The following is a 27,725-nucleotide window of genomic DNA, read 5'->3' on the forward strand; positions in this document are numbered from 1 at the left end:
GACGAGTTGGCTGTGCCTGGGCCAAGGGGGCTGCGGGAGCTCCTTCCCGGCCGGGTAACGGGGCTCTGCACGCTCGGAAACATCCAGAACGGCCCACGATGGCGTGTAATGTAACCAAGCGTGGATGGTGCTAGAGGCGGGGGCCTGGGCTGCCCGTGGAGCAGGGCTGGGGGAGCACGGGGGGCGTTTCGGAAAGTGCAAGGGGCAGGGTGGGCCCGAGCTGCCTGGCTTTGCGCTGAGCAAGAGCGGTGCTGGGTGTGAGGGCAGCGCGGTGTCCCCAACACAGGGCTCCGCACCCAGACCGCGGCCACCGACCGCTTCGGGGGCAGCACCCGCCACCGCTCCGTGCCAGCGTGGGGAACGCCTGAGCTCTGCCCCTGCCTGCTCCCTGCCTGCTCCAGAGCTATGTCCCTGCCTGCTCCAGAGCTCTGCTCCCTGCCTGCTCCAGGGCTCTGCCCCTGCCTGCTCCCTGCCTGCTCCAGAGCTCTGTCCCTGCCTGCTCCAGAGCTCTGTCCCTGCCTGCTCCCTGCCCGCTCCAGAGCTATGTCCCTGCCTGCTCCAGAGCTGTGCTCCCTGCCTGCTCCAGGGCTCTGCCCCTGCCTGCTCCCTGCCTGCTCCAGAGCTGTGCTCCCTGCCTGCTCCAGGGCTCTGCCCCTGCCTGCTCCCTGCCTGCTCCAGAGCTCTGCTCCCTGCCTGCTCCAGGGCTCTGTCCCTGCCTGCTCCCTGCCTGCTCCAGAGCTCTGCTCCCTGCCTGCTCCAGGGCTCTGTCCCTGCCTGCTCCCTGCCCGCCCCAGGGCTCCGCCCCCTGCCCGCCCTGCCGGCTCCACGGCGACCATCGCCCCGCCCCTTCACCAAGCTCCGCCCCCGCGCAGCTTCTCGTTCCCATTGGTCCCCTCCGGCAAGGCCCCGCCCCTTTATGCCCCGCCTCCTCCTCCCACCCCGCCCACCTCCCTTAAATCCCCGTCAGGCGGCGGAACTGTTCTCATGGGGCCGCGGGGCGCGACGGGTTCCTTGCGGCAGCACGCTTTCCGGTAAAGGCAAACGTCCCGCCCCCGGAGGGCGGGAGCGGGCGGGTATTGGGTCTGGCGGGTCACGTGGGTGACCAACATCCGGGGAAGGGCTCGCGAGCTTCCGGCCGGGACCGCTCCGCCGGGCGCCTCCTCAGCGGCGGGGCCGGGGGTGCTGGGGCGGCGGGGCCGCTGCCCCCCTCCGCAGCCCGGGGCTCCCCTCCCCGCGTCAGCCGGTGCCCGCCCGCCCGCCCGCCCTCCGTCCGCCGGGCCCCCGCCCTGCCCTGCCTCTCTCTTTGTCAAGCACCGGGGATCTCCCCGCGCCGCCACCGCCGCCCCCTCCCGGCTCTTCCTGTCAGCCGCCCCCCTCGGTCGGGCACCGGGCGCCCCCCGGGAACGGGGACGCTGTGAGGGCATCGCCCTTCTCCCAGCGGGGGTTGTGGGATCCTCCCGCCCTTCCCTCCCTCCTCCCCGCCTCACCTTTCCCCCCGCCCCGGGATCGCCCCTCGGGTTAGGCCCTGCCTGCCTTCCGTGGCGCCGGACAGGGCTAACGGCCGGTTGTGAGCCATCCCGGGGCTGTCCCAGGTTCTCCATCCCATCCCTGCTGGCGTTGGTGAGGTTATACCCCTCTTTTCCCGTCACGTTTTTGTGGCGAAGGCCTCCCCAGGCCCGTTCCCTTTGCTAGCAAGCATGGAGTTTGCGGAGCTGATCAAGACCCCTCGAGCGGACAACGTCGTCCTGCACCGCCCTTTCTACCTGGCAGTGGAGGGGACTCTGTGTTTGACTGGCCATCATCTCATTTTTTCTTCACGGCGTCAAGATAATGCTGAGGAGCTGTGGCTGCTGCACTCCAACATTGATTCTATTGAGAAAAGGTATGTCTCCTCAGTTCCCTGCCTACCCATGCCTAATTGTTTGTGTCTTCTTATGGGTTGAAAAGTGGTTGTCAAGGCTGAGTCGTGTCTCAGCTGTCTCAAATCCTGGTCTGGAAAGGAGAAAGGACAGTCCATTAGAGCCCAGGGCAGAATATTGGCACGGGCAGATTGATTCTCATTCTGTTGGGATGTTGATATTGGGCTGTTGCATCCTAAGGGAGGGGTTTTGGTCATATATAGAGTCAGAATTTTTATGTTCAAACAGCACTCTTGTGTTCATCGTTCAGTGGATTTCATCAGGAGTTCTTGAAACGCTCTATAAAGGACACGTCTTTACTGCTGTTCACCAGAGATGGAAGCTGAGGCACTGATTAAGTGATTTGCCTTGGGTCACCCAGCAGAACTGATGACAGAAGTGGACTCTGGACTCTTTCAGCCCCAGATCACTCTCCTACTGCTCAACAGCATCATCCCCTTACTCCTCCAACTGCTTATGGAAATCAATAACACTTTAACAGCGTACCTCTTGTGGGAGTGATGTGGTAAAGCTCAGTTGTAGCTGCAGCGCTCCATTGGTTTTTTGTTTTTTTTTTTTTCTTCTTGCCCATCTGTTTTTGTTACAGGGACTTCAGAAATTAGTCTTCTTTCATCACTTCCGTCTGCTTTATGTGTACTGTTGCCCCATCACGCTTCCCTTGTTGAGTGGCAGTCCCATCTCAGCTGGTCGTTGTCTTCTGCTTCCTCACCTTGGTCCTTTTTTTCAGTTTGCTCATAACATTTTATTTTTTTTTCTTAATTACAAAGTCAATCCCCTGTTTTACTTGCTTTTTAAGGTAATCTGGAAGAATAGACTTCCTTTCTGCCAGCAAGACTCAGAAAATCAAGCAGCAGCAATTAAAAATATCAGGTTGCCTTTCAGAATGGGTGAAGTACTGGACGCTGATTAAGTTTGTTCCCGTGTTCCTGATTTCTCTGAGTGTTTCTGAGAAATGCTGCATCTTGGTCTGAGGTGGAGAGGAACAGAGTGGTGGAAACCTCAGGAAATCTGTTCCTATCTAGTACTGCTCAGTCGTCAGTGATTTGGTCTTGTCCTCCTCACTGCTTGTACTAAACCAGCTGTAGCTGCATTTTGAAAATTATTATGGACAAGCTTTTCTTTCTTTTATTTTTTTCTGAGCTTAGTTGCAGTTACAGTGTAAGTTGTACCAAATAAGCAAGAGACACTCTAAGTTATGGTGAGGGAGTAGTGCGTTGCTAGCTCAGTACGTGATTTGTAATGGAGTTAGCTATGTCTGCAGATACTTGCAGCCCTTACTGCCAGCCCTAGTTTCTAGTTCTCTAGAGCAGACATCTCCTTCCCCGAGAAAAGCTTTGTGTGAATGTAACTGCAATGAAACCCTGCACATAAAAGGGTAAGAGTATATTCTTCTCAGTGCTGGAGATAACGGAATAACAAGATTCTTAGACCAATAAAGGTTGTAGAAAGTCCAGTTTGCACTACTTCAGGTTAATAGCGCACAACAACTGTGATATTGTGCCAGGTTCATAAAATCTCTTGTCCCACTTGCATGATATGGGTGTCTGGAGAAGAGAAGGCTGTGGGGAGACCTTAGAGCCCCTTCCAGTCCCTGCAGGGGCTCCAGGAAAGCTGGAGAGGGGCTGGTGCCAAGGGCAGGGAGGGACAGGCCAAGGGGAATGGCCTGAAGCTGCAGGAGGGGAGATGGAGATGGGATGGGAGGCAGAAATCCTTCCCTGTGAGGGTGCTGAGGCCCTGGCCCAGGGTGCCCAGAGAAGCTGTGGCTGCCCCTGGCTCCCTGGCAGTGTTCAAGGCCAGGTTGGATGGGGCTTTGGGCAACCTGGGCTAGTGGAGGGTGTCCCTGCCCATGGCAGGGGGTTGGAACTGGATGGGCTGTGAGGTCCCTTCCAACCCAAACCATTCTATGATTCCCTAATCATCAGATGGTCATCAGTCTGCTTCTTAAATTTTTCTAGTTTTTTTAAGCAGCTTAAATATGACCTGTAAGGTTTGTGGAGAAGCAGAACAATCTCTAGTCATCTCCTGTGGTCTTTTTGCTTAAAGAAATGTGGAAAGGAAACAAAGCCCTGGCAATGCGTGTGTGTTATATAGCTGCAGTGTGTTACTGTGTTGGGGATCAGTGAAATAGCACTGCAACAAGGGCAAACGATGCACAGGCTGTCTCTGCTGGAGTTGCAGAACTTTTCTGTCAAAACACCTGTAGTTCTTCCTTCAGCACTACCCAAATTATAATTGGTTCTGCATGTTAACCTCTGTCTGCACAGAAGAAATAGATAATGACCTTTCAGCTGGAATAATAATTCCAAAATAAATTACAGGCACCTTTCGTAGCACAGGTGAAGCAACCCAGGGCTTAGCAACAGGTCTCTTGGAGCATGTACAACTCTGCCTTTGAGTGTGCACGGTCTAACTGAGGATTAGGCCACGAGGGCCTGAGGCTTGGTCCTTCACGTCCTGCCTACTTCTGCCTCTTGCATCGTCCTTGGCTGCTGCAAACACTGCTGTGGTGTCTGAGGAGATTCAGCTGCTTTTCCTTAGTTTGTTGCTTTGTGACCTAAAATCCACAGCATTTCTGTGAGTGCTGTGGGCTAGTTAACATAAAGAAAAGAGTTTCTGTGCAGGCATCATCCGTCTCTTCAGCTACATAAGGAAAACTGGAGAGGGCGTCTGTGTGCTGTGTTTGTTTTGTAATGTAGAGGTTTTCTCTGAATTGACTTGAGCAGTGGTAAGACTTTAACTTCTCTGAGCAAATGGCTCCATGGGACTGCAGGTATCGGAAACCAAACTTCCCTGTTAAAAACAAAGGAGTGTAAAGTAGCCAGACTTAAATGTTATTTTAAAAATTAAATTCAAGTCGGATGTTTTTAGCAGGCCTCAAAGTTTCAACACATTACTGTAATGAACCTGGAAACTTGCAGCTGAAGCTTCTAGTACTATCAAAAAACCACCTGAGCTTACCTTTTCTTTCCTGTTTTAAAGCAAAGCTGGGAGGAAAACCTTCTCTTCTCTACCTTGTAGTCCTTCCACTCACTGCCATATCACAAGGATGGAACTAAAAACAAAAAAAAGTGGAACACAACTTGCAAATACCAAAGAAGGGGGTTGTTTTGTTTATGTATTCTTTGAAAGATGGTATTGTAGACATATTACTACTAAAGGCATTTTGTCTTGTAGGCATGTGTTGTGGGAAGAGCTATAGTACCTCATCGTACCTTACAAGACTCTGTTCTTAAGAGACTCTTTCTTCATCTCTTGCTGTAGGTTTGTGGGCTCATTAGGTACCATCATTATAAAATGCAAAGATCTGCGAATTATTCAGCTGGATATACCTGGAATGGAGGAGTGCTTGAACATTGCTAGTTCTATTGAGGTAAGAAATCATTATGTAAGTAACACCTACGTTCTCAGACCTTGATCTGGCCTCAACCGTAACAGTAGGTGGTTTCCCCCAGTTAGGAAGGTTTTCACTGATGTTCTGGAAGGCAAATGAGAATTGTGGGATATTTCCTTTCAATTGTCAAAATATTGTTTGTTGCTTGTAGGGTTTTTTAAGAAAACAAACCAACCCTCCACTTCTTTTCTGGATCAAAAATCTTGCAATAGCATTTGCAAAAATGAAGCTCAGCTTCATTATGCTGGAGCATGAGGAGGCAAAACCACATCAGATGGGTTGAGTTTCAGGTGTCTCAAACAATATTAAGTGACTTCTTGACTTTAAACTCTGTTTTTAGCAATCAGGTAAACGTCATGTAGGATGTGTGCCAGTAGTTATGTTCAGTGTGCATCTCTCTCATCCTTTGGTGCATTGTTGCATAGTGTAGCCTGCAGAAGTGATACTGTGTGTACAAATCCACATTTACTGTTAGATTGTCTGTTATCATCCACTTCTATCTGTGCTACTGTTTTTTGTGTGTTAAACTACCCTGCAGGAACTTAGTATTTCAAACTTAATGGTTTTATGCTTTTGGGTGGCTTAAGTTTGCATCACCGATGTTAGAGGAAAACACTATTGCTGTATGTTTTTTAGAATAAAATAGCAGTCTGGATGAATTAAGTAGCTGTTAATTTCTCTCACCCACACAGGCACTTTCCACTTTGGATTCTGTCACTCTCATGTATCCCTTCTTCTACCGGCCCATGTTTGAAATCATTGAAGATGGCTGGCGCTCTTTTCTGCCTGATCAAGAGTTTGAGCTCCTCAGTTCAGTGGTAAGTTGGATTCAAGGATTTGCAGAGGCACTTGGATAAGTTTTGTGCAAGTAGTTTGTGAAGTATTTCACCTGGTAGCGTCTGGAGTGGAAATCCTGGATGGTAAAAAGAGCTGTTCCATGCCTGGGTGGAAAGTGAGTGTTGTTCAAATATTCATTCTGTAAACAACAAGCATTTCTGTTTATGTGCTAAATATTCCTGTTTAGCATTTGTGTTTTACCTTCTACAAAGGGAGCTTTGAGGCCTATTTGAGTTACCTGGGAGGATGTGAAGATAGGAAGTGTTTTAGTCCCTTGGGGATGACCCTCCTTATTGTAAGAACAAATTCAAAATTGCTAAGGATTGCTTAGCTGTACAGGAAGATGACAGTAGGTAAAGATGCCTGATTTGAAACACTCTTCACTCTAATCCATGCTGGGGAAATACTGTGAGTGTTCAGACAGCAGGGAATTTCCAGTTGTATTCTTCCAGGTTCTGTGAGCACAGTATTTTGGTACCTGTAGGGTAGAAATTGTTCTTGTGGCGTTGCCTGTTGTACCTGTTACTCAAACTTCATTTTAGAATACTGAATTTGATATAGTGGGGAACTAGCTCAGTTGCAGGAGCCTACCCGTTTTAATCGTGCCTTGGGTTAGCATCTCTGTGTTCCAGGTCTTTGTTTCGCATTAAATGTGTGCACTTGCTGCATCATCTTAGGTTTCTGAGACCACATCCATTAGTGCAGCATCAAAGAACATTGATTTGTTTCTTTTATTTGCAACCCAGCTCATCTGCAGCATTTATTACTTCCTGTTTATGACTAATAACTGAATAATATGATTAGCTTGACCAGATTCATATGATGAAATCACTGGAAAATTAAAGGAGTTCAGGGATCTTTCTATTTTTGTCTTGTAGTTGGACTGCTCTCACATGTCCCATCTTCTGCTGTCAAAAGACATACAAACTGACCAGTTATAACAACTAGCACCACAGTTTTGGTTTTAATTTCAGCTGGGGAAGTCAAATGTGATCAGTGTGTGCTCCTGTTGGGAGGCAAAGCGGCAGACGCTTTCCCAGCTCAGCAGAGGAAGCTTGCAGGCATTTCAGTGAGAATCAAAAGGCCAGAAGCTGAAGTGCTATCTGGTGAGAAGGGAGGAGTGTGAAAGCCGGATTGAAGGCAGCAGAAAGAAATCCCTTGGAGCTCAATGAAAGATCGCAGGAGATGGTTCTGCTTCTGTTCATGTTTTGCTCTCTATGTGTAGCTGAAATCCTTTTCAGACTTCAGGAGTCGAATCACTTGATGGTTGTATTTAGCAGCACGCAGATGCAGGTGCTAACATGGATCCATTGATATGCTGCTTTTTTTTTTTTCCTTTCAGAGGTTTAAAATTGCATTGATAGCTTATTTGTGGATCTCTTGCCTTTCTGAACATGTGCTCCTTGGAAGGCTTACATTTAAATCCTAATTATTTTGTAGTGTTACATTTCAAGGGCAATAATTCATTTCTTTAAAATATGCATGTCTAGCAGCTGTTGATTAATTCTTGGCTTTTAACCCAAAACTTCAGCTTTACTTCTTTTAAAAGAAAGGGTGATAAAAGCCATGTTCAAATGGCTTCTCCTGAACAACAGATAAAAATATTGTTGACCAAATAATTCTTGTTCTGTAATTAAACTTTCTTACATGACAGGCTAGAACAAATAAATGGCTGACTTTTTTTTTTTTTCTCCCATAAGTCAAATGAGTGGAATTCAGAAGGTTACCTCCCTCTCTGTTAAATCATCCATCTGGATCTGTTATGCCTTACCTTCCCCAATATGGTAACAACTTTCAAAAACTGCATTTTACTTGCACTGCAGCTCTAGTAATGTATTAATTCCACATTTGTCTGCTACACGAGAGTTGTTTTAAAACTCTGACACATTCTGTAATGGCAAAGGAAAACTGTAACAGTTAAGATTTTAAAAAAAGTTAGGTAATACATTAAAAATTAGATAATCTATTATAGTATTATACTATATAATAATATTTTCTCTGTTTATCTTGGCTTATGTTGTGCCTAATGTATTTTTCTCCCAACACACATTTCACACAGTGATTTCACTCCACTGCATTGATCTGACGTGTCATCTAGCATTGCCCCTCGAATTTGATAGTAAACACCCCTGCAGCTCAGCTCCAGCATTAGGGAGGCTGCTGCACTATCACAACATTCTTGCATTTAGTCTGTGAAGGTGTTAAGGGAAGAACTGTTTAGGCAAATTATTTCATTTGATCTAAAGAAATTGGAGAAATTAATAACTTTCTGTAGACTGTCACTTGCTGACGGCTGTTGGCGTGTGCGCTGCCTGTTATTCCTATTTTTTGGGAATAACCCACAGCACAGGTCAGGCGGGCTTTTGTCAAGTGTCTTTCCATGAACTGCTGTTGAGATAAATCCAATGTATCAACAGAGTAGTTCAGCTGAGAATTAAGTCATATGAAGAAATCAGCGCCGTGTTTCACTAAATGTCACCGCAAAACTTCCACTGTGCCTGCGGGCTCCAAACTATTGTACTGCAAGATGAGACTTTAAAGATACTATAGACAAATACATAAGTGGAGCAACAGATGCACAGGATGGTTAACGTTTCCTTATCCACCTTTTGATTGCGTGCATTGTGGTTTGCTTGAAGCACTGGGTAGTATGTGAAATTTGGATTGGTTATAGATGTCAGGTGAAATGTGTGTGAAAATTCATGTTCTTCACTGTACTACTGCGTTACCGCTTGAGTGGCTGAATGGAATTAGAGGGGTTTCATGTTTTTTTTCTGAGGAGTCAGAGAAGAGATAATAGGTGTCTCTTTTGCCAAATCCTACAACTGCAGGATATTGCAAACTGTAACTCTGGAAATTCAGTTTCATCTTAAGTGTAGAGGCCCTGAGAAATTTGTACACTAACAGTATAAAGTGAAGGTGCTTCATTGCCACAAAACTCACTTTCTTCATTCTCTTATTTTTTTCTTCTTCCATTTTCTTGTAGGAAAGAGCTCAGGGTTCTGGACAGTTCAGCTGTGCTTTATCTTCTGTACTGGAGCTTTTTTTTAAAAAAAAACAAACAACCACACCTAGATTTCCTGAGTTTGGGCTCACTTTGCAATGGTGTGGATAGCCCATATTTTGCTCTTACCAGACAAGCATCAATCTTTGCTTGCTCCTGCTGGTAATGCTTCTTGTCTGCGCACAGTCTGTTACTAACAGGGCTTGTTGCCTTCTACCTGTTGTTTGGTGATGGCCTGTGTCATTGCTGCTTTGCAGGAGCTTCAAGGTCTCTGCTGGTTTCATGACTCTTCTTTTAAGGCTTATTAGTAGACCTTGAATTGTTTCACACTGTTTTGGGGAAAACGACCTCTCCTAGCAATTGTAAGTTTTAAGAGGAAGGATAACTGTTTTAGCCTTTCAATAACATTTGAAAATAAATATTTCTAAACAAGTACTAGGACAAGAAAAGTAGAAATGTAAGAGTTAATCCTGCACTGTGTTTAAAAAAAAAAAAAAAAAACAACCAAAAAACTTCTGACTACTGTCTCTCTTCTTTGGAATCCTCCCTCCTTTCTGCTCTGCCCCCAATCCTTTGCTGCTTCTAGCCTTAATTGGAATTAAGTAAATGCTAACTTTGTACTTTCTGAGTTTCACGCAGTGTACTTATCTGGTGATGCCTGAAGATGAGGTCCACCTCTTCTCTTTCACCGCAGTCCTTACTGCTTCCTGCAACTGCTGCTGCATACAGTTGAATTGACGTTACCTCACTCTTCCAGTCAGTAATGGCAATTTTTTCTTCCAAATTGCAGATGTACCCCAAGTAAAAGCCACGAAGACACCTGCGCTGTTGGGTTTTACTCTCATCTGATTGATGTCAGAGTGTATTTTAGCAGTCTGAAGCTGGCATTGCAGAGGTTAAATGAATCTCTGTGGAAGTAGCTATGGTATAGAAGACAAATGGTGCTAATTGCTGCCACGCTCCTCCTCCTTCCCATCTAACAGTAAATTATAACAGGATGACATAATAGTATCATCTGTCTCATGTTATAAATGGTGAGGACAGGAGGTTATGGGCAGAGTTAAATTACCAAAGTGGGAGATAAGTCAGGTCGATACTCTTCCATTCGTTTTCATACTGGCGATATCAGTGACAGCCAGTCTCTCAAAAAAGCATACCACAGAGTTCTGATTTTGCTTTCTGTACACCCTATGTGGCAGTAAGGCATTTATCAGTTCTTTTCTATATCCATGCATATTTTTTCCATTGTAAATAAATTGCACACTGTCATGAAATCTCTAACTTAAGATAGACAACCCAAAAAGCTGTAAAAAAAAAAAAAAAAAAAAATCATTTTTGGTGCATTAAAAGCATGAGCTGTGACCAGCCAGCTTCCCTTATGTGATCCAGAACTTCTTTCATCTCCACCTATGATGTAATTGCTGGAGGCAATTTAATTTTGCATCTGGGAGAACCTCTGCTTTTTATAAAATGTAGATGTTGGAAGAAGCTGTTTTGAGGCTAATGAATAATGAAATAAGCTTACAACAGGGATGGTGCAAGACTGTCCAGATAGGCTACTGAACACAGGTAGCAGTTGCTGTTCTTGATGATGATAATACACAGGTGTACCTTACCCAGCATCTTTTTCTTAGCAAAATTGTCCCTTTTGGTGGCAGCCTGTCTCCTACACCCCACATCCCGTGCCTTGGGTCTACCGGTGATGAAATAGTGTTGTGAATCAGATCAGCTTATTCATCTGATGGAAAAAATTCATTGCCAGAAAACTTTCCTAAGTTGATCCTAGTTTTCCATTGGATCTGCGAGCCAGTCAGATTTGTATAACCAGGTACCAGTCAGGAGGTGTAAGGTATGAGGTAGTAAGCCTCTGGAAGAAAGGAAAGAGGAAGAGAGACCTGCTTCTACTCAGAGCTGTGTAATTAATGCATGCTAAACCACCCTTCCTGATTTGACGTAGGTTTTTTTGTGTATTCTTTTACTGCATAATTTAATTGTCATGCTCTTCTCTTACTTTCTGTGATACCTGCTTTATCCCCCTACCTCTTTGTCTAGCTGAAACTTTCTTTAAACACAAATGAGCAGAGTTTTTTATGGCAGCTGCATGAGGTCTCTGCCTGCTGCAGTAGCACAAAAGTACTTCCCAGTCTGTACTGAAAACACCTCAGATAAGGAGTTACTTAAGGTCTTGTTTGCTTTCTCCCTCCTGTGTCATGTCAGTGCTTAGGAACTAAAAAAAAAAAAAAAAAATCCACCTTGAAAGCAGATGTCTGTTCCTCTTGAAAAGGTTTTTATATTTCACTTTAATTTCTTTGTGTCTGAAGCTTTTACAGGCAAATTTAACTGCTATTCTGCTGCTACTTTAAGAATTTAAGGCTGCTGTTAAAATCAAAACATGTTGTAGAGGCTTCTGGGTCATTTTCCCCACCAAGACTTCTGCCAGCAGGTTTTGCTGGCCGTAAGGAATACAGGAAAAGGATGCACTGACCGACGATGCAGCCCAGCCACTGTTCTGCTACTGACAACCATGAGCTCAATTCCTGCCAAATTTTAGGCAAGGTTCTGCTGTGTGCTTCTCAGGGAAAAATACATGTCTCGTGGCCGCTTGATGTACCTGGATAACGCAGCAGGCAGTGGTGTGGTACCAGCCCAGAAGCAGCAAGCCCTCCGTGAAGGCTGGGTGTGTTGGAGGCTACAGTAAGGGCAGCGTTAGCTCTTCCAGCCTGGACTTCAGTAAGCAAGGACTCCTCATCAGTGAGGCTGCCCGTTGACCTTTGGTTTTGTCTGAGATGGAGCCAAGTCCTGTGTCTGACCCTGGGTATGGGGTAGACTGGGTTCTCATGCCAAGTGCCCGTGAGGCTGCAGGGTGCCACCATTCAGCACTTTGCACAAGTGCTCGGCTGTTGGAAGCTGAAAAGTTATGTAACAGGAGTTTACGATGAGACCTTTGCGCTCAGATGCTGTGCTGGTTCCCGGAGGTGCTTTTGGAGGAACAGCTGTAGTGGTTTACATAAAGCAGAGCCCATAGGAAAGAACCAAACTGGTAAGGTTAAATTGCAATTTTAATCGCAAATGAGCTTCAATGTATGGAGTTGCCTCTTGGCTGCCAGTGTTCTCGGGGACAACGTTACTAACTGTGCTCTTGGCACAGACAGAGGTTTGCACAGATGTCACCTGCATAAATCAACCTTTTTTCCCCTAAATCTGCTGATGCAGGAATACACTTCTGTTCTGGGGTCTCCCCAAGAGCGAGACATACAACATTCTTGCTTCCTGTGAGATTGGAGCAATCTGCAAGTGCTTTAAGTTACGTTGTAGTGCATACTGCAGACATGCTGCCTGCTGTGTCTGTGAAATAATTAAAAGCTGCAATCACCCATTTCTGATCACATGGGCTTATTTTGTGCTGTTTGTTGAGGATGTGGATAAACCAGACAGGGAACCGTTGTTCAAGTCCTGCACCTCAGGAACCAGTCACCTGAAAGTTTGTAGGCAACAGAAAAAATTATCTGCATGCTTGGTAGTGAGCTTCTGGGAGCTGCTGCAACAAGGTGTTATGATTGCAGGCAGCTTCAAGAGGTGTGGGGCAAAAAATAATAGGTCAACAGACTTGTTAATGGATACTAAAAGGACTAGGCAGGGCTATACCTTCTAATGTCTGTAATAAAACATCTGAGAGGTAGGGGATGAGGAGTGCACTGCAGAGAGGGACAAGTCTTGTTTGTTCTTCTTGAACAGCATCTCTTCTGCCACGTTTTTGTTGGAGACAGGATACGGTGCTGGATTTGATCTGACTGATTAGCATAATTATGCTGTTACAGAGAGTCCAGATTCCTAGATGACCAATATGAGACAACTGAGCCTTCAGCTGTGGTGCAAATGGAATAGATCACTAATATTCTGTGCATGCTTTATTCCGAATGTGAAAGTTCAGCTTCCCTAGTATGCTATGCTGTAACAGAAATATTCTGGTTTTTGTCCCAAAGCCTATATGTTCTTATCTTTCTCAGACAGATGAATGGCGTCTCAGCTGCATCAATAAGGAATTCTCTGTCTGTCCCTCCTACCCTCCAGTTGTCATTGTCCCCAAATCCATCGATGATGAAGCACTTCGGAAAGTTGCCATGTTTCGCCATGGCAGTCGCTTCCCAGTCCTCAGCTATTATCATAAGAAGAACGGGATGGTAAGCTGCATTTGAGTAATGGTTGTACCTGAAGGAAGTGTGTGAATCTCTTCATTTAATGAAAAAACAACTTGTGCTCTATATTTAATACAGTTCATGAGATGTTAGCTCATTTTATTTTTCAACTTATTAAGTATATGCAATGAAACTGGTTCTGGCTGATGGAATGAGTAATTGCTGCCCTAGAAATAGCTATTAAGCTGCTTGTTTGGGAGCGTATGTGGCATGAGCTTGCTCACAGCAGTAAGAGCAAGATGAGACTTGTAAAGCCACCACTGGCACCCTCACTTGCTTTGTCTGCCAAGAGACTTCATGCTGAAAGGATGGCAGAAACCACATTGTCCTGTCTCTGGGTGGTGGACTGTCTCCTTCGTAATATTCACGATGACAGCAAGCGTGCTCAGAGCCAGCACTGTTTCTGCTCTGTAACTATCCAAGGACTGATCAGAACAATCTGTTCTCTGAGCCTGTTGGTATAACATGTTTCAGGAGTAGCAAATTCTTGGTGTTGCACAGACTTTACCACCTTTTGACAAGCCAAATCTAATTGAGTGACTGATACACTATAATTAAGAAACACGCTTTATGAAATTGTTGAGTAATTCTTTGTATCTCTTGCTGATGTAACCAGTTCCAAGGATGTTGGGATGTCCAACCTGTGGCTTGTAAACTTGATGCAGGCTTCTGAGCCAAGTGCTCTAATGTGTTCTCACCTCCTGTTGCCAAGACTCGTAAGCCCTGAATTAGAGGACTTCTAGTTTAACTTAGTAGCACCTTTGGGTTGTGGGTTTTTTTTTGCTTTGCTTTAAAATCAGCCATCCACCCACTTCTTAAGTCATGCTTTCTGCTTTTTCTCAGCCCGACTGAAAACTGTCGAAGGAAGATTTGTTCAATTATCTCTCCATATTTTATCTCTCCATATTTTTCATGTTTCAAGTGTGAGGAGTATAATAGCATTTGGCTTGGAGTGCTTGAACTTGTGACAGTAATGCTGTCTGTCACCTTTGTTCTCCTGACGCTGAGTTCTCAAGCATAGTTGGGGTTGCTGACTGGCTGCCCTCACATTTTAGTTATCATTTGGGCTGCTGGGATGCTCTCTGAATTGAAAGGCATTTACTAAAGAGAAATCTCAGCTAATAAATCTGTGGACCTAGGGTTTATTAATCTAGCCACTGGGTAAAACTGTACCGAACAGGCATCTTTAACACATGAATGACTTGAGTGTTTTAGAAACAGAATTGGGAAGAGACCTTAAATGACGATCCTGAAAATGCTGGTTTATAAAGGAACCATCAGCAGGAAGCCAGTCAATGGCTCACAAAGATGGTACTGCAGGAATAATTAAAGGGATAGATGTCTGTAATTTAGAAAGTGGCCTGCCAAATGATTGCTCAATTCAAGGATTTCTGGTTTGTTAAATAAATGCAGTCCATGCAAAGGATTGCACTTAAAAGAACTGAAGGATTCAGGACAAGGGAGAACAGCAGCTGTAGTAAGAACTATAGAAACACTTCTGTGTGTCAGACTGTTTGCCTGTGTCCAGACCTGGTGGATTAAGCTCCAGGTAGGTAGAAGCAGGAAGCGTGGTGAGATGAGAGCTGCACTTGCTGGTGCAACTCCACAGTGAAGAGCTGGAGATCCACGAGAACCCCACTTGAACGTTACCCCCGAACTGATAGAGGAAGCTTTTTTTTAAGGTTGAGTTGTCTCACTCCTGTCAGCATTCTTACAATGACCTGAGTTTTTATGGGAAATAGGAGTATCCTGTGCGAATTTTGGCAGCACACTTCTCTAGGGAACCATTCTCCATGCCTGATGTTGAGATCCAGTGATCTAATAGATCAGTTTTCAGTCTCTGATTGCAGATGCCTAAAAAAATCCTCTAGTGGAGGGGTGTCACTTGCATAGTGAGTTTAAACCTCCAATTCTTGTATTGGAGCTGAAGTAATCAGTGATTTTCAATCTTAAGTCTCTCCATTTCCAGTGCCTAATTCATGGTTATTTGTCTCTGCAGGTGATGATGCGAAGTAGCCAGCCTCTTACAGGTACGAATGGGAGACGATGTAAAGAAGATGAGAAGCTCATTAATGCCACGCTACGGCCTGGCAAGCGTGGCTACATCATTGATACGAGGTCCTTGAACGTTGCCCAGCAGGCCAGGGCCAAAGGAGGGGGCTTTGAACAAGAAGCGCACTATCCCCAGTGGAGGAGGATTCACAAATGTATCGAGAGGTGGGTGAAATCACACAGTCCCTCTGCTCGGCTTTGTAGGGTTGCATTGGTAAAGTCCATAAAGTATTTGGTTCTGTAAGAAATGGCCGTGTATCCTGGTTGCTGTCAAGAGGGTCACGTTCCTTTTTAGCAAAATGAGGTTACGTGGATGATAAAGCTATTTGGCTTTGGAAAGCTGTGTTTGGTTCCGTGTTCTGAACAACCTGCTGCAAATTTCAGACATCTGCCTGTGCCATCTCTTTTTCTGACCATCTATAGCTGCGGTCCAGCCTTCCTGTGTTCCTCTCTGCAGTAGTGCACAGGTAGGCTGGGCGGGAATGGATGGAGAGCAGCCCTGAGGAGAAGGACTTGGGCTGTTGGGGGACAAGAAGCTCAACGTGAGCCGGCAATGTGCGCTGGCAGCGCAGAGAGCCACCCGTGTCCTGGGCTGCGTGTCCAGCAGTGTGAGCAGCAGGTCGAGGGAGGGGATTCTGCCCCTCTGCTCCGCTCTGCTGAGACCCCCCTGCAGTGCTGCGTCCAGCTCGGGGGTCCCCAGCACAAGAAGGACACGGAGCTGTTGGAGCCAGGCCAGAGGAGGCCACGGAGATGCTGCGAGGGCTGGAGCACCTCTGCTCTGGAGACCTCAGGCTGAGAGAGTTGGCCTTGTTCAGCCTGGAGAAGAGAAGGCTGCGGGGAGACCTTGGAGCCCCTTCCAGTCCCTGCAGGGGCTCCAGAAAAGCTGGAGAGGGGCTGGTGCCAAGGGCAGGGAGGGACAGGCCAAGGGGAATGGCCTGAAGCTGCAGGAGGGGAGATGGAGATGGGATGGGAGGCAGCAATCCTTCCCTGGGAGGGTGCTGAGGCCCTGGCCCAGGGTGCCCAGAGAAGCTGTGGCTGCCCCTGGCTCCCTGGCAGTGTTCAAGGGCAGGTTGGATGGGGCTTTGGGCAACCTGGGCTAGTGGAGGGTGTCCCTGCCCGCAGCACGGGGGTTGGAACTGGACAATCTTTGAAGTCCCTTCCAACCCAAACCATTCTATGAAATTGGCCAAACTCATCTTAGTGTCATTCTACATTAAGACGTTAAGTCTAGTTTAAAATTTTCTGTTACAGTGGGGTTGTGTTCTTGTGATGGATGGCTTTCAGGCTACTGTTGCAGCTCTGCGGGTTTAAAACTCCCCCAAAATGTCTGTTGTAGTACAGAGAGTGAAGGTGCAGCACTTGAAGCTTGGCTGACACTTGTTGTGTCTGTGCCAGGTCACAATCACACTTGTATTTGGCAATGGGAGTGAGACTACTGAAATATATTTTACATGGAAAATGTAAGGCATGGCTAAACGCACAGAGTTCAGGTAAGATAAGGAAAGGGCTGTACTGTTGTAAGGTTTTACGAAGCAATTTGTTTTGAAAGGGAAGAGATTACTTCTGTCCAAAGAGTGGTATTTTGGGATTCCCGGTGAAAACAGGATTGCTGAATGACAAGACATGACTTCTATAGGGTCCTACTTGTTGAAATAACTGCATATAAATCGTAGTGCTTTATTTTGACATTGATGTATTTCTGTAAGCATGTTGTCCTGATTGCTATGTTATTACTTACATTTTCCATAATACTTTGCTTTTCCCAAAGGTTTAATATTCTGCAGGAAAGCCTCATCAAACTTGTCGAAGCTTGTAATGACCAGTCGCACAATATGGACCGCTGGCTCAGTAAACTGGAAGCTTCCAACTGGCTGACTCACATCAAGGAGATACTAACTGCAGCTTGTCTAGCTGCTCAGTGTATTGATAGGTAAAGCTTTTTCTGAAAGCCTCGAGTTTTTCTCATTCACTGGTTACAGATTGCTTGTTAAATACCTCTATTTCCACTTTAAGTATTAGTAACTCGCTGCCATGAGCTGGCTTGCTTGTACCCGTGCAAGATAATGTTTCATCATGGTTAAGGAATGTTCCTCCAGTAAATCACGCTTGTGTTTTTAGAAGTACAAGCCTGAGGGAGGAAATCTTGACTAGGAATAGGTATTAGATCATCTAGTTAAGGTATATTCCTATGGCTGATGCAACCAATCTAATTTAGGTAGTTTTATTGAAGGTTTGGGTTAGAATGTGCCCATCTGAAATGCTGTTTGGTAGCCTAGTAAAGCGAGAACACACAGTTGTGGGGTTTTTTTTAAAAAGGTTTTTTTTCCAGCTGAAAATTTCCAGTACCCCAATACACACCTAGAGATTAAACCAATGGTATTTCCTTGTTTTCCCTAGGAATTGGTGCAGTGCTTTTTACTCGTGAAATTTTTATCCCCGTAGTCCTATCTAAGCAATCCTGTTCATCCCTTATAAGTGCTTGTGACTTCTTCTAACCTGACATTTCTTTAATAAATACTGCTGACTTGGCTAACTTGTCCTCAAAATATCTTCAGATCTCAGGCTGGAGACCAAAAGCTAGCTGTCAGGTGCCAGGGTTTGTAAGCCCAAATGCAGGGGTCTAAATGTGATTTTCTTTGTGTCCCTGAGAGGAGCAAGCCCTTCTCCAAACTCAGGGAAAACCTAGCTTTTCCTATCAGCTAAGGAATGTATTCTACAGATACACAAGTAGGCTGAAGTCCAGTCTCGTTGTTAAAACAGCATTAATGCATAAAAATACGAGCTGCTGTGCTCTTTGAAAGCACTGACGGTGCCTGTTTAGTTATTGACTGTGCCAGAAAAGGATTGCTCTTGATCAATAGTTTTATCTGTAATCCTTTCCCGCGTGTGTATAATGAGAAAGGTTTGTGACGAAACTCTTCTGGCTTGTTGTGACAGTGGGAAATTTCATCATTTTTAACCCCAGCTCTGCTTTTTTTTTTTTTCCTCCTGTTTATGTGGAGCCATGTCAGGCCAACTCAGCATTGGTGCCTGGCCTGTCTCAATCGGAGCCTGGAGATGGTAGCTGAGCTGACGAGGATGGTTCAGTTATATTGGCCGCAGGGAGGGAATAGATGGGACAGCTCTTGCAGCACCTTAAAGGTCTGGGGCCTGAAAAAATGAAAGGTGAAAGTAGTGTTATCCTGGTGTGCCCACTTTGGGAAGTGCATAGGCTTGCAGTTAGCCTTGGCAATTGTGCTTGTCTGTTAAGCAGCCTCTTTATCTGCCCCTGCCTGGGGGAGGAGGAGAGAAAGTATCTGAAGATTATCTATATCATAGAGGCACTGGGTTTGTTTTAGACATAGGACTATAGACAAAGATGTTGCAATGTTCAAGATGTAGATATTTATGCTTTTAAGTTCAAAAAAGCAAGTAACGTGCAGGGTTACTTGCTTGGTAGATTGATCTTTCTTGCCCACACGTTGCTGCTTACGTTGGGTCTCTGCACTGAAAGAAATACAACCTGCAGTTAATTTCCTTTCTGGGTGTGAGGGTATTGGCAGAAATGAGATGTTGGGTCAAGATTTGGGAAGAGTAAGGGGTATAAATTCCGTGTAATACCACGCATCCAGTCCTTCCCTTGGGAGCACGTGGATGAGATTCTGATACTGTATCCAAACACAGCCTAGGATGGAGGAAGAGGGGAGGGAATCCGCTGTCCTGGACAGTCCCCACTGGAGTGGGCCCTAGCAATGTGCAAAACCTTCCTGCCCCAGACCGAGCTCCCTCTGCTCCTCACGTTGTTCTGCTGATTCACTTGTGCTGGCGGGTGAGTGAGAAGCCTTTGTGCTTGGCTCTTTGACAAGCTGCCTTGCTCAGCACACCAACTCTTCTGCCTTTATGGCGGCCAAGTCTGTCATTTCTTTCTTTCTGCTGAACTGGCTTAGTGGCTTATTCTTAAAGCAGAAAACACTGATTGAGGCCCAAATACAATTAAGCCTAGGTTTGAGCATGAATCCCATGGTATTGTTTTGCAGAGCATCTGGGGGATGTTAGGGCTTTACTGCAGTTCTTATGGGAAGATTTCAGAGTACTTAGCAAAACAATAAATGACACAATCATATTTTGAGATGCTATAACTCAAAGAGGTACCAATTCAAAGCAGTGAGAACCCCAGAAGAGATCTTCCATCATTGTGGCAAAGGGTCTGGATTTCCAACATGCTTTGCAAGAAACTAGGCCTTAGGTGATGCAGAGCTCTGGTTAATGTTGGTGAGGATCTGGGTGGAGATGGTGGTGTATGCATCCATGTGGGGAAGGAGGAGTAAAGAGCCAGCAAAACGTCAGCATTGTCAGGGTAGTGACACTGGTGTCCATGGGATGTAATGGCATCCCTTGGGATGTAGATGTCCTTGGGATGTGTTCTGCTCATTCACACTCTTACTCCTTTCTACCTTTCTCCCAGGGAAGGTGCATCAGTGCTAGTCCATGGGACTGAAGGAACTGATTCAACGCTCCAGGTAACTTCTCTGGCACAGATTATCTTGGATCCAAGATGCAGGACCATACGTGGCTTTGAATCTCTTGTTGTGAGGGAGTGGCTACAGGTAAGAAATGTCTATGGACAAAATGGCAGTCTAGTCCAGTGACAGTTGTATTGAGAAACAGCCCGAGAGGCAGCAAACAGGTTGGGCCTTGTTGCAGCCCTGCTTAGTGTGAATGGCCTTTGTCCGAAGAGCAGCATCGTTACCGAGTCATTTGTACCTCTGTGGGGCCTCTGCCTCTCATGGTAGTTCTTTGGTTTCGGGGAACTGCCTGTTTTGTGTGCTCAGGGTGAACATCTTTTTTGAGAACACTGCTCAGGCTAAACCACAAAACCTTATTAGTTCTATTCTTTGTACTCTTGCAGCGAATCTCCTCAGCCTGGTCCTTCGGTGCACTTAGGCAAGTTTGTTCTTGGTAAAATCCTCTGCTCAAATGCAGTGCTGTTTACATAGCCCCAAAAAGGCAGCAAAGTTAGTCGTGGTTGCTAGCAATTTGTTACCGGATGGTTTACAAAATTATGGTTGTAGAAAAGAGTAGTAATTGCATAGTTGCGTGGACAGAACTAGCTCTGAAGTCTTTTTGCAACATGTACTCACATCCCACTGCTTTCTATGTGATGTTCTCTCTGATTCTTATGTATAGGCTGGTCACCCTTTCCAGCAGCGCTGTGCCCAATCAGCCTATTCAAATAGCAAGCAGAAATGGGAGGCCCCAGTGTTTCTCCTCTTTTTGGACTGTGTGTGGCAAATCCTTCGTCAGTTCCCTTGCTCTTTTGAATTCAACGAACAGTTCCTCATTATGCTCTTTGAACATGCTTATGCTTCACAGTTTGGGACTTTCCTGGGAAACAACGAAAATGAAAGGTTGGTGAGGATGCTTGCTTTGAACTCTTTAAATATTGGGCTGTATCAGACTAAAAAAACCTACATGTCTTGGTTTGAGGTTTGAAAAAGGGTGAGGGTGCTTGTGTGGTCTCCCATAGCACAGGTGAGCTTCTCTTGTTGCAGTTATGTAGTCTGTTGCAATGTTACAGACCTTGTCCCCCTTGGAAGTGGGATACTGTGTGTTGAATTAGTCTTCTCCAAGTCCAAGCTAATACCTTAGACTGTCTTTTCTGTTTCCTGTGTGGCCTTGAAAACAATCTCCACCCATCACCAGTTTATATAGTCTCTTACACAGAAACTCTTTCCATAAAAAAAAAAAAACCCCTAGAGTTCAACAGTGATGTGAATCATAGCTGTGGGAAGCAAACTTGTCCACGCAGGCCTGGAGGAGAAGGTCAAGGCAGTCAGAGGCCAAAGCTGGGAAGTCTGGTTCTTACCTTAGCTGTTGGGTAAGAACATGACTTTGTTGCCTGGTGGTCCCAACGCTCCCAGGAAAGGAAGGCTTTGTTTTTTGCATCATCCATTAACTGCTGAAGTTGGAAACATGGAAGAGCTTCTTTCAGAAGGATCTGCCTCACAGTTAGTTACACCTTGCAAAAAGCTTTGATTGTTTGGCTGCGAGCATCACGATTAGGTTTGAGGCCTTTTTGGCCATGCAGTAGTATAACTCCCAACAGAAGGACCAAAAGTCCCTCCAGCCGTAACCTCTGACTTGGAGAAATGTGAATTGGCAATCTGCACTGGCTGAGGTTCTGAGCAAATGCTGTGAACTCTCAGATGGATCCAACTGTGAACGGAAGCAGCCAGGAGTGCATTCTGCTGGAGTCTGCCCTGTCAGGTAATGACAGGCCTGTGCTAAGCTTGCTGACGAGCTTGTGGCCTTTAAGGTACTTGAGCAGACCAACACCTAGCTTCTCAGTCCTAGTCTGGTGTAGGTGCTGTGCTGTACCGGGGGGGCAGCTCTGGGCATGCCCCAAGTAGAGCTGCTGGGAGTAGTAAACAGGGTGGAGAGGGGAGGATGAGAGCCTCTCACGGCAGATGGCAGCTGCCAGAGAGGTTTGGATTCCTGTTTTGAACTTGTCCTGAGTTCTGTTCTCAGTACTCCTGGCTCCAGTAAGACTGTCTGATGATCTCCTGCTTAGCTGAAGAACAATGAAGGAGTAGAAGGGAAAAACAGAGCTGATATTACAGAGAAGAAGGGCAATTTAGAGCTCCCTATAAACCTCTGTGCCCTAAAAGTAATCTTTGCTTAGAAGCAACTCTTCTGTTTTCTGCAGGGCTGCTGAACTGGTGATCTGCAAAACCAAGTTAGACTTGAAACCAATAAGATGAAATTTGAAAGAGTATTGAATGTTACATGTAACCTGCCTGTCACATCTGAATATGTCAGCCTGTGAGCACAGAAAACGTTTGAAGTCTGATGTTAAGCTTGTGCTGTCTGAAGTATTCACAGGGATGGTGAATCTCCTGCCTGGGTGGCAGTTCAATTTGCTAGTGCAAGCAGAATGAGGTTTACCAGAATCTATGGAATAGAGACCCCTCTGTAACTCCTGGGGGTGGGTTTGACCCAGGAACACAGCGCTGCTTCATCTCTGTCTGATGCTTCCTGCCACCAGAGGGACCTAATCAGATGTGCCCCTTGCACAATTCCAGCGATAATATTGCTTTAAAGTACCCGGAGAATTGCACGACGATCTTTCCTTGATGCAGACCTACCACACCTCCCAGCTCTATCTTAACACAGGATCTCGGTCCCTTTCAAAACCTGCCAGCTGAACTATTTTGGGGAGGTGACTGATTAGTCATCTAGACAGAAGGCAGCTAGCTTCCACCCAACTTACAAATCTTATTTCCTCACCTTTTCTTCAAAACTAATTGTAAGGAGCCAGATTGAGTAAATTGCTTTAGGTTTACACCCTGTACCATGTTGGTGAAAGGTATTGAAGGGATTAGCCTGAATTGTCTGGACTGGTAGCACATGGGAAGGCTTGTGGCATTCTAGTCTGTGGGGTTCTGACAAAACAAAATGAGCTTTTACAGTATAAAAGTGAAAGCTAACTTGTTCTTACGGGTTTTTTAGGTCTAAACTGAAGCTGCTGCAAAAGACTATGTCCCTGTGGTCCTGGGTGAACAGGTCTGAAGAGCTGAGCAAATTCCAGAATCCTCTTTTTGAGGCCAACAGCCTTGTCATCTGGCCCTCCGTTGCCCCACAGAGCCTGCAGCTCTGGGAAGGTAAGCCAAGCTTGGTTTTCCTGTTGTAGGCAATACATATATTGTGGCTACTTGTAAAGCTTCTTAAGTGTTCACCTCTGTCTCTTCTATGTGCTTAGTCTTGTCTCAGCTGATGGTGATCTCACTCCCTTTGAGATCTGTTCCAAAGTATTTTTGGTATGTACCATCCCCAGAGACATAATGCTTTCTGCTTCTAAGGGTTGGTGGAGCCTTCTTAGTACCATTTAACTTCTTAGCACAGTATTTCTGCAGTGATGTAGTCTAATCTGTTCTGCAGAACTAAGGTTTTTGTTTTATATCAGCCAAGACTTCTCTTTCTCCATTACCAACTGTTGGCCAGGATGGTCTGTGCGCAGTAGGTTTCCTGCTGCAGAAACTCTTCAGTATACATGAGATGGAGAAAAAGTTAATTCCAGTGAAGCAAGCAGGCTGTCATGGCATGGTGGAGACTGAATATGGGTTGGTCTGATCAGTATATGAGAAAAAAGGAATAAAACCCCCTCATTTTTTCTTTATTAACTTTGTTTAATAGAATGGTGAACTTGGAGAGGAGGATTGGTATTTCTAAATGCTATTTAGGAGGGAGGGTAAGGAAAAAATGCATAAACTGTATGCATGTTACTTGAGAGCTGATGGAATATGAATGTTTCCCCCTTGTAACAAGAAACCCTCCTGACTTGTGCTGTCTCTGGGCTTTCAGGTGTCTTTCTTCGGTGGAACAGGCCTTCCAAGTTCCTAGACGAAGCCCATGAAGAAATGATCAGCATTATAAAATACAACAAGGAACTTCAGGCAAAGGTTAATGCATTGAGGAGGCAGCTAGCAGAGATGGAAACAGATGATAGGATGCAGGAGAACCTGTGAGATGGCAGGGCTTCCCTTTCCAGTCCCCTTTACGTTAAAGACTAAACATGGAAAGTGCATGTATTGCAGAGCCCTCCGGGTACAGCTGACCCTCAGTCCTCCCACTGCTGAAACCTTCACTTCACACTACCTCCTTGCTTTTTGGGAGGGATTTCTGTTTTGTTTACAGAAGACATACACAACTGGGCATAGTGTCCTCTCTTGGCAGCTTTCCTGTCTCAAAATTGTGTGTGTGTCAGCAGAAGCCGGAACTCTTACCTCCGCCTAACTGTATGGATGACCAGGATGGGCCAAGAGACAGCATGTTTCAAATTTATTTTGGACTTTTTTTTTTCTGGTTTTGTTGAACTCTCTAAACACTCGGCAGGATTTAAAATGCAAAGTTATGGACAGATTGGTAAAGGCATTTTGTCTGAAAGCACCTTTTCTCTCCAAGAGTAAGTAAGGCAGCTTAGTTCTTTAGTTTCCTAGAAAAACTAGAAAATGGTATAATCTAACTACAGGTTCTGCCAGTCTATATGATACTCTCAGTAGCCTTCACGTCTAACACTTGGGTTTTTGTGTTAAGCATTGGCTTGGGAGCAGTAAGCTGAATACCAAACCAGAGCAAGAAATTTCAGTGCAATACAGAACTGAAGTAGGGATTCTGCTGCTAATGTTTAAGCCATGACCTTCAGGTGGAATTGTGCCTCATGGAAAACTATCTCCTAAGGAATAACAAACTTTTTAAAATTCTACCTGGAAAACAAAGGTTAAATAGTTGGCAGAGGTGTTCACTTACAAAGCAGTGGCTCAGAGCTGTATTTTTAACTAGAGCCAGGCTGCCCTCTTGAAACATGGAACTGCACTGGCTGATTTTGCCAGTGTTTGCCAGTGCCAGGTTTGTGCACTTGAACAAGTTTACAGCACTGCAAGGGTGCAAGACCAGCACTTAATCTACCGCTCAACAAAACACTTTTGCTCCACCTGGTGCACTTTTTCCTTTCATGCTCTCACTATACATTCTGTGTAACATCAGAAGCAGAAGTTGGAAGTTAAGGTGATCTAACACATCAGGTAGCTGCTGCAGATTGAGGCCATCACACTACAATAATGCTAATAGTTTAGATCGTTTGTAGCTGCTAAAACTGCTTAAAGACTTTAGGGATAAGCTTTTTTCCAAGTAACTCTGCATTTTGTAGCTGATCTTTGTGTTTCCGTGGCTGCAATCTGCTCTTTGTATGAAATCGGACTTTTTGCTAGAGACTTTCTCCTTTGAAAAGCTAGGTACAAGTGGGTCTGAAATATTAACTCACCTAGACACTTGTTCAGCTTGATTCCATTGTTAGCTCTACGTGGCTGAGAAGACTTGAATTAACAACAGCGTGTGTGGCTGGGATTATCTTCAAAGGCGCTTGCTGTTAGCCTGTTCCTACTGAAATGGATGGAGCTGCCTTAGGTCAGTCTTGATCTCTGTGGAAACTGTTGAGCTTCTGTGACAATTCATGCTGTTTTGGAATGAAGCTGCCTTTGTTTAAAAGCCACTTCACGTAAAGATGGATAGATGTGATAATGGAGGATCTTTAGTTGAAGTATCTGGAGAGTAATCTGCAAAAATCTTGTAACCACTAAATATATTCTAAAAAAAAGTTCTATAACCAAGGAAACTCTAAAATTATGTGATAGTGATGAAGGGCTACCTTAATGCCTTTTTCCTCAGTCCTTATTTCCTTAATTGTTTTCTTCTTGAGTAACCTAAACTTAGTCCTAAAGTCATCTGGCTTAAAAAATGAAAAGGTCCCTTTTAAACAGTTATTCACTTAAGCAGAAGATTAATTCCCTCTACTTGTAATACCAGTTTCTTTCTAGATTAGGAGAGTGACAATCTTGTTCAGTAAATCAAGTCTGACATAAGGAATGCTTCTCAGGGTGGCTGGTGATCTGTACCACGTAACAGGAGAGGCACAAGTTGGCCATGCTTTCCTCCCACCTCCAAACACTGGCTTCTGGAGCTATCTTCTGGGTATATTGCAAATGTAAGCCCTTAAAATTATTGCTCACCCTTCAAAATTATATCTGTGGGATCCGCACCTGCCTGGATGTTGTTTCCCTATCCAATTTAGAATTTCTACTGTTCCTGTACATCTGAAATGCATTATCACTAGCCAGATGGGAAGGAATCAGAAGGCACTATTTTCCCCATAATAGACTATACATAAAACACACTTAAAGGTTATGCAATTTCCTAACGTAGTAATTATATATTGAGCTAAATAATAGAGAAGCAAAGAGGGTTTTTGATCTAATTGCCTGGCTGCTCTAGTCTCTCATGCAAACTGCAGGCATCTGTGAGGAGATTGGGTAACCAGCTGTGACAGCTAACAAAAGGCAGAAAATTCTCTCTGAGCTGGCATTTCATCCTCAGCTTGTGTTTCAGGACTGAATTCACACCCAAGTGCTGTGTCCTTGGCTTGGCTTAGCAGTAGCATGGATCGCAGCCTTTATGTGAAAATGCTAGTGTCGTTCTGAGCAGCCACAGCAGTTTCTTCCCCCGTTCCTCTGCTGTGCATCGCCTTGTATCCACTGCAAACAGCAGGAGCTGGAGGCTAAAGTTAACCTGCAAACAGTCACCTTCATGAGATGTTACTTGGAGCAGTCCTGCAAGGTATTGCACCTCATGGAGTTGAGACAAGATGGGTGGAGCCTTGCAGGCCCTCCTGGGAGAAGATACTTCACAGACTTCTTGTGTCAGGCTATTTGCACCTTCTCTTTTAACCTTTTCATTCCCATTGCTTCCCAGGCTCCAGTCTGGTGGCTACTGGTGTAACACACAGCAGAGCACTTCAGTTCTTTGCTTACCTGTGTGCCCACTGTATTTATTCACATATTTAATACTGATGATGGGCTCGTTTCCTCTTAGAGGGGGATGTCTGCTGGACTCTGCCATGTGAAGTCATGACACCGTTTGCAGGTTACCTGCATCTTCCTGAGCTGTAAGCACTGTGGCGGTGCCCAGCTGTGAGCTCTTCAGTCTGACGCTGCCTTACACTCTTGCTGACACCCCTGCTTCTGCTCTTTTGCACATAGCTCTTTGTGTAATAAGCTGGACACTGAGGGCTCCCTTCCTCAAACTCTGGGGTCAATCACTGCGGACGCTCTGCCATTTATCAAAAAAAGAAAAGGGAAAAAGGAACTAACTTGCACAGTTTTCATAAGGGAATATGTATCTTCAATATTTTGATTGTATTGATCTAACTCTTGAATGTGGCGACTGGTTTAAGTGCACTATTGTCCATGTTGCATATGATATAACTTAAATTGCACTGTACAGCATATTGGTGTCTAATGTATGCTTTGCTAAAGCCTTGGAAAGTGCTATCATGTACAGGTTCCTGTAGGAGGGCAAAACATCTATGCTAGCACTCCCTTTTTGTAACTGCGTGACACTGAATAGCACTGTGTGATGTGTGCTATGTATCTGTTAACTAGTACCAATTTAAGCGATGAGTGCACTTCTGTCCAAACATCTGGAATTGCTAATTGGACTTGGCTGCTGCATCAGTCTTGACTAATTTTTTTTTTTTAATGAAATAAATAACAGGGCTGGGAGTTGTGTGCTGTTGTTAGATGTATGCTGTATGTGTACAGAATCCCAGCTGCTGTAGTGTTGAATATACTGAAGAAAAAAGAAAAAAAGGCAACAAATATGAGAAACTATCATGGCTCAAATTGCTTAGCCATTTGGGGGGAGAAAAACAGATACAAAGTGGCTGTAAACTTTGCTGTAGATATGCTGAGAACAGTAGAAACGTCTGTTTAAATTAAAACCTTGAAGACTAAAAA

At 45.1% G+C, this 27,725-nt stretch overlaps 1 protein-coding gene across 2 annotated transcripts; it reads left to right on the plus strand.

The window, feature by feature from the left end:
• The first annotated feature begins 1,112 nt into the window (after positions 1 to 1,112).
• MTMR9 (myotubularin related protein 9) lies at positions 1,113 to 27,725 on the plus strand. Of its 2 annotated transcripts, XM_075750373.1 has the most exons (11): positions 1,113 to 1,882; positions 5,181 to 5,289; positions 6,003 to 6,128; positions 13,159 to 13,332; positions 15,347 to 15,564; positions 17,168 to 17,329; positions 19,844 to 19,985; positions 20,566 to 20,786; positions 22,888 to 23,039; positions 23,740 to 23,837; positions 24,073 to 24,535. In XM_075750373.1, the coding sequence occupies exons 1-11, from the start codon at positions 1,698 to 1,700 to the stop codon at positions 24,169 to 24,171; spliced, it is 1,686 nt and encodes a 561-aa protein (XP_075606488.1). In that variant the 5' UTR covers positions 1,113 to 1,697; the 3' UTR covers positions 24,172 to 24,535. The 2 variants fall into 2 exon arrangements, with proteins under 2 accessions (XP_075606488.1, XP_075606489.1); XM_075750374.1 differs by having other exon boundaries at positions 1,114 to 1,882; positions 23,740 to 27,725.

Source organism: Balearica regulorum, chromosome 3 (genome assembly GCF_011004875.1).
Source record: "Balearica regulorum gibbericeps isolate bBalReg1 chromosome 3, bBalReg1.pri, whole genome shotgun sequence".
Classification (NCBI taxonomy): Eukaryota; Metazoa; Chordata; class Aves; order Gruiformes; family Gruidae; genus Balearica; species Balearica regulorum.